At 37.7% G+C, this 10,731-nt stretch overlaps 1 protein-coding gene across 1 annotated transcript in view; it reads left to right on the top strand.

The window, feature by feature from the left end:
* Positions 1-1,500: 1,500 nt before the first annotated feature.
* The window catches only part of LOC103605068 (transcription factor 12-like), a 70,631-nt gene continuing 61,400 nt past the window's right edge, over positions 1,501-10,731 (top strand). Inside the window, exons 1-2 of the mRNA XM_008589653.1 lie at positions 1,501-1,604; positions 7,580-7,632. Of these exons, the coding sequence (XP_008587875.1) occupies positions 1,587-1,604; positions 7,580-7,632 (71 nt within the window). The 5' untranslated portion in view covers positions 1,501-1,586. The remainder of the gene's footprint in view (positions 1,605-7,579; positions 7,633-10,731) is intronic.

Here is a 10,731-nt window from a genome sequence, read left to right as displayed (position 1 = left end):
CACTGATTGAAAACTTTTAAATGGTTAATTTTATGTTATATGAATTTCGTTTCAATTTTTTTTTAAAGGTGAAACATCAAAAAATCATTTAAATGAGAATTTTTCTTGACTGTAAGAATGGTAGGAGGGACTGGACTACTATGGCTACTGTTTCACAAGTTCTGCTGATTCTTCCTGACCAGAGCTGTGGTTTATTTCTCAGCCCTCAGTGGCTAAAAGGACACCTAATAAGAGTAGGGTGATGGCAGTAAGGGGTATTAAGTATATGGTAAGAGCATAGTAAATGTACTAGAGGAATCACAGCTCTTTTCACTTGAGGGCATCCTCTCAAGTGTATTCAACACCCTTTTCCTTTCTGATCTTCTTTCCTTCTTCCATCTTTCTGGTCTCTGTGATCCCTTTTCATCTCAGCTTCTAGAAATCTCAAAGCCAAATTCTGCCAAACTAACTTCATTGCTTTATGTTAGAGTCACTGGGTTAGTAGGTTAGGGCTGGCGAATCTCTGGATTTCAGTGAAGCACTTGACAAAGTCTCATGATGTTAGTTTAGCATACCTCAGGGTTCTCTCTTTAGCCTTGTCATCCTGATGGGTTTCTTTAATCACATTTTTAATGTCTAGACATTAGAAAGGCTAGAAAATACATTGGTTGACAGACTCAAAAATGGAAAAAGATAGGAATGGGTGATCATTATGGACCAAATATAACAAGAATTTTATCAGAAATAAATGTTAAATCTTGTACTTGGGACCAAAAAGCACAGACTGAACAAGTACAGCATTGGAGGGCCATGATTTAACAGCAGCACATACAACAAAACGAAGAGCCACAGGATAGGATTCTTCTTAACCTCTCAATATAAGCTAACACAAATGGGTTGTTTAAATGTGGTGCTGAAAACTACGCCACACTGTCAAGCCACATCTGGAGCATTGTCCTCATTTTACCAGAAACTGACAAACTAAAAATAAATCCAGGGGAAATTGTCAGGGTTGTTGAGGAGGACACTGAAATCCATGTCATGAGACACAAGTGAAGAACACAGGAGTAACTAGTCTTAAAAATATTGGCAATCCTCAAAAAATGAAAGCTATTTTAAAAAGAAAAGGAAAAAAACAGAATCTCGACTGCCTTGTGTGGTCATGAAAGTGTTCAAACAATGAGTGGAGGACCATTTATCAAAAATATTCTTGATAATTGAAGGGTCAGACCACAGTCACTAAAGTGTCTTTCAACCTAAGTTCATGTGGATCTACATGATTACTAAAAGCAGGCAATGTGAGGATGGGGGGAAAAAAGAGAAAATATAGGCTGAAACCAGTGGTTTCATTGGATTCAAAAAGTACTTATTGGGTGCTTCCTACTATGTTCAAGGCATTGATGAAAGTATTGTTTCAGAATTGATGAAATTTTAGGTTTGGGTCAGTATCAACTGGGAAATAACTTGCATCCTTTGCCTTGTTTAATAGTCTAGTCTCCTGAGACAAGATCTAGGGCTTGGGAGCCCAGTACAGCTGTCTTCTTCAGGAAAACCTGGGACACCATACTATTCATTCTCTGCCACAAGTTCCAGAAGAAGACCACTCCATGACTCTGCAGCACTTGGTGAGTATATCACACAACAAATTCCATCCCACAAATGGTTCTTTCTTTCTTTTTTTCTCCCTCAGTCTGTACTTTGGGCTGTGCTTTTAATTATAAGACACTCATTGAACTTGTTAAGACAAGCGAACAGATATGATGTTGAATGAGTGGGGAGAGGGAGGCAGGAGGGGAGGATTTGGTAAAGGGACATGAAAATCAACTACATTGTATATTGATAAAATAAAATTAAATTAAAAAAAAGAAATTTGGTTTCTTGGTATGTTGATATCGGCTTATTTGCATCAAAATAATATATCTAATAGATATTTAATGAAATTATCAGAATTCTTACTTTTACCGATATGTAAGTTTTCTCTATTAAAGGTTTGGCCATGAGTAATTTTGGATAACTGTTTAATTTCTAAGCCATAACTTTAACAACTTCCGAACAACCAATTTAGTACTCTGTTTGGTCCACAATGTGAAGAACAAAATAGTGATAAACGGGACTTAACCACCTTTTCTTCTCATAAGTAAAATTTCATGTTCTGATATTTATGCCTTATTTTTGACTAAAACTGATATAATACTGAACAGTTTACAAAATGGTTTAATATACATTATCATCTCTTCAATACTACAGCCCTGCCAGTCAGTGGATATGATCCTAGATTAACATAAAAACCTGAAACTCGGGCCGGCCTGTGGCTCACTCGGTAGAGTGCGGTGCTGATAACACCAAGGCCACGGGTTCGGATCCCATATAGGGATGGCCGGTTCGCTCACTGGCTGAGCGTGGTGCTGACAACACCAAGTCGAGGGTTAAGATCCCCTTACCGGTCATCTTTAAAAAAAAAAAAAAAAAAAAAAAACCTGAAACTCAAAAGAGAACACATTCATATTATTACTAGGTAGTTTACCCAGGAAAAAATTTAAGATTTTCTCACTCCAAGTCCAGTGTTCTTTGCATATTAACTGCTTATACTCCTCACTTTTTAAAAGTTGAAGTAAAATTTACATAGCACAAAATTAACCATATTAAGGTGTACAATTGAGTGGCATACAGTACAATCACAGTGCTGTGCAGCTATCTCCCCTATCTAGTTCTAAAACATCACTTCAAAAGGAAACCCTGTATGTATTAAGCACTCAACCCCTATTTTTTTTTTTTTTTTTTTTGTCTTTTTTCGTGACCGGCAATGGATCGCAACCCTCAGTGTCGCGCCCGTACCGGACCGGGACCAGCCACGGGATCGCAACCCTCGGTGCTGCTCCCGCCCATCGCTCAGCCAGTGAGCGGCCGGGCTGTACGTGGGATCCGAACCCTCGGCGGGAGTGCCACCGCGCTTCCCAAGCGGCGCACTACAGCAGTGCGCCACCGGGCCGGCCCCTCAACCCCTATTTTTTTTTTTTTTTTTTGTCTTTTTTCGTGACCGGCAATAGATCGCAACCCTCAGTGTCGCGCCCGTACCGGACCGGGACCAGCCACGGGATCGCAACCCTCGGTGCTGCTCCCGCCCATCGCTCAGCCAGTGAGCGGCCGGGCTGTACGTGGGATCCGAACCCTCGGCGGGAGTGCCACCGCGCTTCCCAAGCGGCGCACTACAGCAGTGCGCCACCGGGCCGGCCCCTCAACCCCTATTTTTTATAGATTCCCTTTTTTATGTCTTATACATAGCCTAACCAGGCCTGTCTGTGGTTGCTTATAGCAAGCTTCAGGTATCCTCAGAAGCCTTAGCCAATCTGTGTTTAAATGTCAGAATTTTTGGTGATTGCTACCAAAAATTTTTTATACAAGAAAATTAAAGTTGTAAAGCATGTTTTATATTAAAGTAGGCCAATTTCTAAAATGAATATAGTCCACCAAAAGAAAGTATGTCATTGTTATTCATTTCACATATATTTGTTGACTGCCTCCACTTTATATATCTGCCTTCTGTTAAACCTACCTTTTGATAAAATATTTCTAGTCTCTGGGTCTAGGGTATGCATGAGGGTGTAAAAGGGCACAATGACGGATCATCACATTCCACATAGAGAATTCTGATTACATGGGCCCACTTCTTAGTAGGATGGATGATTTAGTATTTGTACTGTTAGAGTCAGTCCAGATAATTTAGACCAGTATACTTTTCATTAAAGAAGTGATAAATCGTAAAATGCATTTCTTGATCTCCACTCTTGATTTCTGCCTAATAAGTTAGTCAAAGTAGGAACATTCATTTCAGTCTAGATGTGTAAGTGTCACTCTAAAAAATATCTTGTTAGTATTCTACATGAGTACATACAAAGACAAAAAGCACTCGTCCAGACCAATATACTATTACTGAAAGTTTGGGGCAGGGTGGGATTAACTATTGGAATAACTAGGAAAGAGGGAGGTAGACTTAACATTCAAGTTTTCTATAAATTAAATTTTATATCTTCTTCATTTTCATTTTGTTTATGATGATAGATACTGTTGATTGTCTCCTCCCTGACAGGTACAGTGCTATATACACTTCATCTTTACAAATACTCTATTAAGTTGTAATGTTAACCTCATGTTGCAAATAAGGAACCAGACCCACAGAAGCTAAGTAACTTGGCCAAGGCTGAGTGGAAATATCGTCATTCTTTTACTGCCCAGGGAGGCCCCCCTATCTTCTGTGTAAATACCATGTAGTGTATTATTATTACATTCTTCATTGTTATTTCTCAGTCTTAACCACTCATTTTTAGCATGGCAGTTATTGATAAGATCTGAGTTTAAAAGGACATCAGAGAATGTCTGCCCAACCTCAGCATCTTCTCAAACTACTTAGATGCTTTAGGAAATATAATTCTGTACAACAGTATCTAATTATCCAATTTATATAAACATTTTAATATAAACCAAATAGTAATGGCTAAAATTTATTAGGTATCATGCTCTGTTAGGCAGTGCCCTGAGCACTGTTCATGTATTCATATATGTTAATATTTGAAATACACAGAAAGAGGTACTATCCCTTTTTCAGTTTCATGTGAGGTAACTGAAGCTCAAAGAGGTTAAGTAACCTGCCCTGGTTCACACAGCTGCTGTATGATGCAGCTGAAATTTGAATCCAGCCAGCTTACTCTTATTACATTTTTCAGCCTCCCAAAAGTGAAATGTGAATCCCAGGCTCATGATTTTAAATCAGATATGTTGTATGTAATTGTATGTAGTGGTAGCTAATGATGAGATATGAAAGAAAATTTTCTATTCACGTGGCAGGGAAAAACTGGCCTAAACTAAGAAGTGACATCTGCTAGTAACAACCACAGAATAGAGTGATAGGTCCCAAACTGATAGGAGCAGTTAATTCAGTTGACTCTCTCAGTACAGGTTGAGCATCCCTCATCTAAAACTCCAAAATGCTCCAAAATTCGGAACTTTTTGGGAGCCAACATGACACTCAAAGAAAATGCTCATTGGAGCATTTTGGATTTTCAGATTAGAGATGCTCGACCAGTATGTATATTCTGCAAATATTCCAAAATCCAAAAATATCCAAAACACTTTGGTCCCAAGCATTTCAGATAAGGGATATCCAACCCATATAAAGAGATAAAGAGTGTGACTTTGGTTCAAGGGATGCTGTATTGTTTGTGAGGACTTGGGCTCTAGAAAAAAGGCTCACAAAGAACAAAGATTTTTCCTTTAAGTTTTACAAATACAGAGTGTGCCAGATGTTGTTTATCTTTGGCACTTCTGTTTTAAGGAAGTATAGACTGCCTCTTGGGATAAGGGCATAGATGCTAATGAATGATTTTTCTCCTTTTTGTTGTGTAAAATTTTTTCACATGCTACTTATAAAGTTGTTTTTTTTAGCTTTGCAGCCTCCTGGGATAGTCACTGTAGAGAATTCCCAACCCAAATTTAAATGGGTTTCATTCTTTGTTAAACTGTATGTTTTATTATGTGGTATCATTTATGGCCCAGGAAAATACTGTGCTTGTTTAACTCTCATCTTCACAGTTTTCAAAATATTATACTTTACATCAGCCTTCTCATGTATTCTTGCTTCTTAATAGCAAACCCCTCTGAAAATCCTGAATTTGTTCCATTATTTGTATAAGGCTGGAAAGCTCTGCTTATCACTCTATTTTACAACAAAGAAGATGGATAAGTTTTAAATTTTGCAGATAAGTAAAATTAAAAAACCAAGTGAAGCCAGTTAGCGTATGAAAATACTCATGTTTTCATTTATATTGACAAATTATATCTTAGAATGGAATATACTGGAAATAAATATAAACATTCAAGGACAAATTGTACAATAATTAGTGCTGAAGTTGCAGTTTTAACCACACATTATTAAAAGAGCTGTTCTTAACTCAGATGACATTGTATATGTCAATACCCATATTTAACACTAGTTGAGAATCTCTAATCCAAAAATCCAAAATTTGAAATGCTCCAAAATCCAAGATTTCTTGAGCACCAATATGATGCTCAAAGGAAATGAACACTGGAGCATTTTGGATTTGGATTTTCGGATTGGGGTGCTCAAACCAGTATGCATAGTCATCTCTAGGTATCTGTGAGGAATTGGTTCCAGGACCCACCTCGAATACCAGAATAATCAAGGGATGCTCAAATCCCTAGTATAAAGTGGCACTGTATTTGCATATGATCTATGCGCAACCTCTTGTATACTTAATAATATCTGTTACTTCTAATACCTAGTACAATGTAAATGTTATGTAAAAGTTGTTATACTGTACTATTTAGGGAATAATGACAAGTAGAAAAGGTTTGTACATGTTCAGTACAGATGCAATTTTTTAGAATATTTTCAATCTGTAGTTGGTTAAATCCACAAGTGAGGAAACCACATATACAGAGGGCCAACTGTATTCTATAAACATTCCAAAATCCCCCCAAAAATTCAAAGTCTGAAACACTTCTGGTCTCAAGCATTTCAGATAAGTGATACTTATCCTATAGTTATGTAGTATATCTTGACGTTAGTATAATCTTAATTTTTTATTCCTTAAATTTTATTTCTAGGGCCGGCCCGGTGGCGCACTGCTACAGTGCGCTGCTTGGGAAGCGCGGTGGCGCTCCCGCCGAGGGTTCGGATCCCAGGTTCCCGCTCACTGGCTGAGCGAGGCGCGGGGGCAACACCAAGGGTTGCGATCCCGTTGCCGGTCCCGGTCCGGTACGGGCGCGACACTGAGGGTTGCCAGTCACGAAAAAAGACAAAAAGGAAAAAAAAATTTATTTCTAATATTTAACATAATAAATTGTAGCATAGCATTCATTTTTAGTTTTTTAAATATGCCTTTAAGCCTGATTTTCAATGTGATGCAGACACTAAATTGGTGTCTCTGTTAAGGAGTCATATATTTTATTTTTTTTGTCTTTTTTTTTTTTTTTCGTGACCGGCAACGGATCGCAACCCTCAGTATCACGCCCGGACCGGACCAGGACTGGCTACGGGATCGCAACCCTCGGTGTTGCCCCCGCTCCTCGATCAGCCAGTGAGCGGCCGGTCTGTATGTGGGATCCGAACCCTCGGCGGGAGCGCCGCCACGCTTCCCAAGCGGCACACTGTAGCAGTGCGCCACCGGGCCGGCCCAAGGAGTCATATTTTTAACATGACCTGTTGCACAAAGTGCCCCTCTGCAAATAAAATTGAGATAATGATGTAAATAAAGTGCCTAGTATTGCACCTGGCACATAATAGGTTCCTAGAAAATGTTAATTCCCTTCCCCCACACATGTTTACTGGTTTGTTTTCTTTCTTGTTTTGTTTCCTCTACTGTTATATTCCCAAACTTATGGGATATATATTTCAGAATGTGTCACTTTATTAGGAGAACTTGTTTTGCATTGGAACTGTTAAGAGGAATGAGGCTGCCTGCTTACTCCCAAATATTGGGAAAAAAGAAAATCACTAGGGGAAAAATTATTTGCTGTTCATTTGAAGTCTGATTTTTTTTTCTAATATAATATTCTGATGAAATATATTATTTTCCATGTGCAGATCCTTTGCAAGCAAAGAAAGTCAGAAAGGTGCCTCCTGGTTTGCCTTCTTCTGTAAGTACCCATCTTTTTTGACTTGGTAGTAAGCAAGCTGATTTCAGGTATCCGATATTTCCTTGCTAGAAGGGTAACTTTGATTGGTGCCAATGGCATACTTTACATAGTAACTGTTCACTGCTTAATGAAATCATTGATTGAGATAAATCCACATTTAATGTTTGGTTTTTAGTTTTCTCTGCAATGATTTGTATCTTACTCGTATGCTTTTATTCCATGTCCCTGTCATTTGAATTCCCCTCTTGGGAAGAGGACTTGGCCAGTAGCTGTCAAAGATGATCTCCTATACAGGTCTTTTGATGTTTAATTAGTCATTATGTTGCTGAACAGGAGGACAGACAGAGATTAATAGCTGAGAATCTTAGAAATTTACATTTGTAATAATCCCAGTGGAGCTAAAGACATTAAGATTCGGAGGACATGTTTGGCTCAGCTTGCCTCAGTAGGACTGAGGTTATTAATATGCATAAATCACCAAGTCAGATGTTCATTGTGAAGCCCTTGTGGATTTTAAAGCCTTCATTAAGCCTTTCCTAACTTGAGCCTAGCATCAGGAAAGCTTTCAAGCAACTAGTTTGTTGATCCCTCTTTGCTCAAAAAGGTATCCTTTGAGAATAAAGGGCTTTGATGAAGGAGGTTGGAAAGGTTTGGTGGAACAATCATTAATGGCCATGATAATCTAATACTGTAGGGGTGTTTGTGCTATTAAAGATACTTTATTCTTTAAAGGAGTAAAAGTATTTGTAAATGATCTTACATCATAAATCCACCTACAATTTAAAAATCCCTGGTGCAAAGAGGGAAACATTCTTATTCTCCCTTGTGCAAGGAAGGAAGATTTTTTTTTCCTTGTCCCTTTGCTTAGAACGAATGGGGAGTGAGGCTGCTGGATTTAGGCCCTGATGCCTTGTAGGGTACATCTCTTTGTTGTGTAAATGGATGTTGGGCTTTTATTTGGCAGTACTTAACACATGGGCGCAGGTGCTGCTGGATGAGTCACAGCTCGCCGAAGTATAGACTGAATGGAATATCTGGCTTGGCAAGTAGTAATCTAGAAGGAGCAGCATGGGTCTGAGCTTTTTATTTTTTATTAAGGCTAAAGTAGAGATATCATCGTTTTGGTCGTTTGCCTTCCTTCTTTACTGTGTTCTTCCCCTGCCTTCTCTTCCGTGTGATACATGAAAAGTCGAATTAGAAATCCTCTTTGAAACTCAGTTCCAGATGGATCTGAGTTTTATACAGCCTAAGGCAGCTGTGCTCTGAACCTGCAGCCTACCTGGAAGGTTGGATTGCAGCTGCAGGCATTCTTAAAAGCTTTTGCTTGCATAAGCAGTTGGGCCCACTAGAGGCTGAATAGCTGCTTGATAAACAAAATGAACACAATGCCTCAAATCATTATTCCCGAAGACAGGAATCTTTTCAGCAGCAGCTAAAAATAGTTGAGCAATTTACATTTTAACAGTTGTATACTATGCAGGGGTAGGTGGTTCAACAGTATAACAGAAGATTTCTTTTAGATTAACAGAAATCATATTAAAACTGACAGAACTGCTACAACATGTAACAGTGCAATTTTCTTGTAATTTATTACTATTCTGTGAGAGTAATAAAAGTTAAATTACATATTAATATTTAGTAAAACTACACAGGTTAAAAAAAGTAAATGAAAAATTCATTTTATTTCTTCTTGACATTAATTTTAAGAAACAATATGTATTCAGTGTTTCATAGCTCTTTCATTTTTAAAACAGAAGGGCAAAATGGACAGAACAGGCTAGAAAGAGAATAGACACTGGGGGTCACCAACGTTCCTTAACATTCCCAATCATAATAGCATTCACTACTTGGAGATAGTTCTCCGTATTGTCTCAGGCCTCTGGGATAAGCCATAGAGAAGGGAAAGCCACTGAATTCTGATGAAACTTTGATTTCTTTGAGAACCATTAGGAAATTTCTCAAGCCAAGCCTGCTTACATATTGTATTTTACTAGCTGCCTTAGTACACATTGAGTGTTATTAAGAACATATAAATAATAAATTCTTCTTAATTAATTGAAAGTATATTTAATATTAAATGCTATGTTGAAATCTCATGATTTTTAAAAAAGAAAAATAAAAAACTTTAAAAACAGATCTTTTGATAAATAATGGCAAAATAACTTCTGAGAACATGTATGATTATACTATTTACCTTCTCAGTATCCAAAACAAATGGGAATTTCAAGTTGTGGTTTTCTATTTGAATGTTTTTATTGAAAAATATGCAATTTATAGGCATTTGACTTGTGAATTGTAAAAAAAAGGGGAGGGGGTCATAAAAGTTAAAGTGGACTATGTGTATTTTATTTCATGATAGTTTGAATATCATACTTCCCAAACCAAACTAAATATTTGACAGTAACATTCAGATTTCAGTAGTTTGCTGCTTGTCCAATCTATCTTTAATTATCTGTAAAATATATTTTACCTTTACTAAAGAAACACCAAAAGAACTAGGTTAGTATCGTACTGCTAATATTGCTACAAAAACCAATAGGCAGGGTTACTTAACGTGCAAAGTACTGGTAATCTATATAATTTGACCATAGAGAATTGGTTAGAGGGCTCCCCCCCCCCCATAAGCCATGATATATATTTAGGTATCATAAGTACGAACCTTAGTTTCTCTTTTCCCCTCTGCAGAACAACAGAATGATAACTTCTCTTTGTGGATGAAGGTCCAGTTAGGATGTTGAACATCATTAGAGCAGTATGGTCAGTAAGGTTAAAGGAATGGTTTACCCAAATCTGCACAGCTCAGTTACTGATTGGTTATATGACCTTAGACTAATTAGTTAGCTCTTAAGAAGTTTGGGGCGGGAAATATGAAGTTCCTTTCAGGTCTAAAATGCTATGCACTTATGATTTTTAAATTGATATGCTCAATACATAACCAAAAAGCATACTGAGCAAAATTGTCTTCCTCCTGATGAAGAAATGGCATTTTTAAGCACAAGAAATTTTTCAGTTCTCTAAACAGGTTGAAATATTGGACAAAGTGGATTTTTCTCTCAACAACAGTAGAGCAATGCTTAGACATTCAGAATTCAGACATAT

This window comes from Galeopterus variegatus, unplaced genomic scaffold, assembly GCF_000696425.1.
Source record: "Galeopterus variegatus unplaced genomic scaffold, G_variegatus-3.0.2 Scaffold5571, whole genome shotgun sequence".
In the NCBI taxonomy this organism is placed as follows: Eukaryota; Metazoa; Chordata; class Mammalia; order Dermoptera; family Cynocephalidae; genus Galeopterus; species Galeopterus variegatus.
Note: the sequence above shows the minus strand (reverse complement) of the source record. Positions and strands in the feature narration are given on the sequence as shown.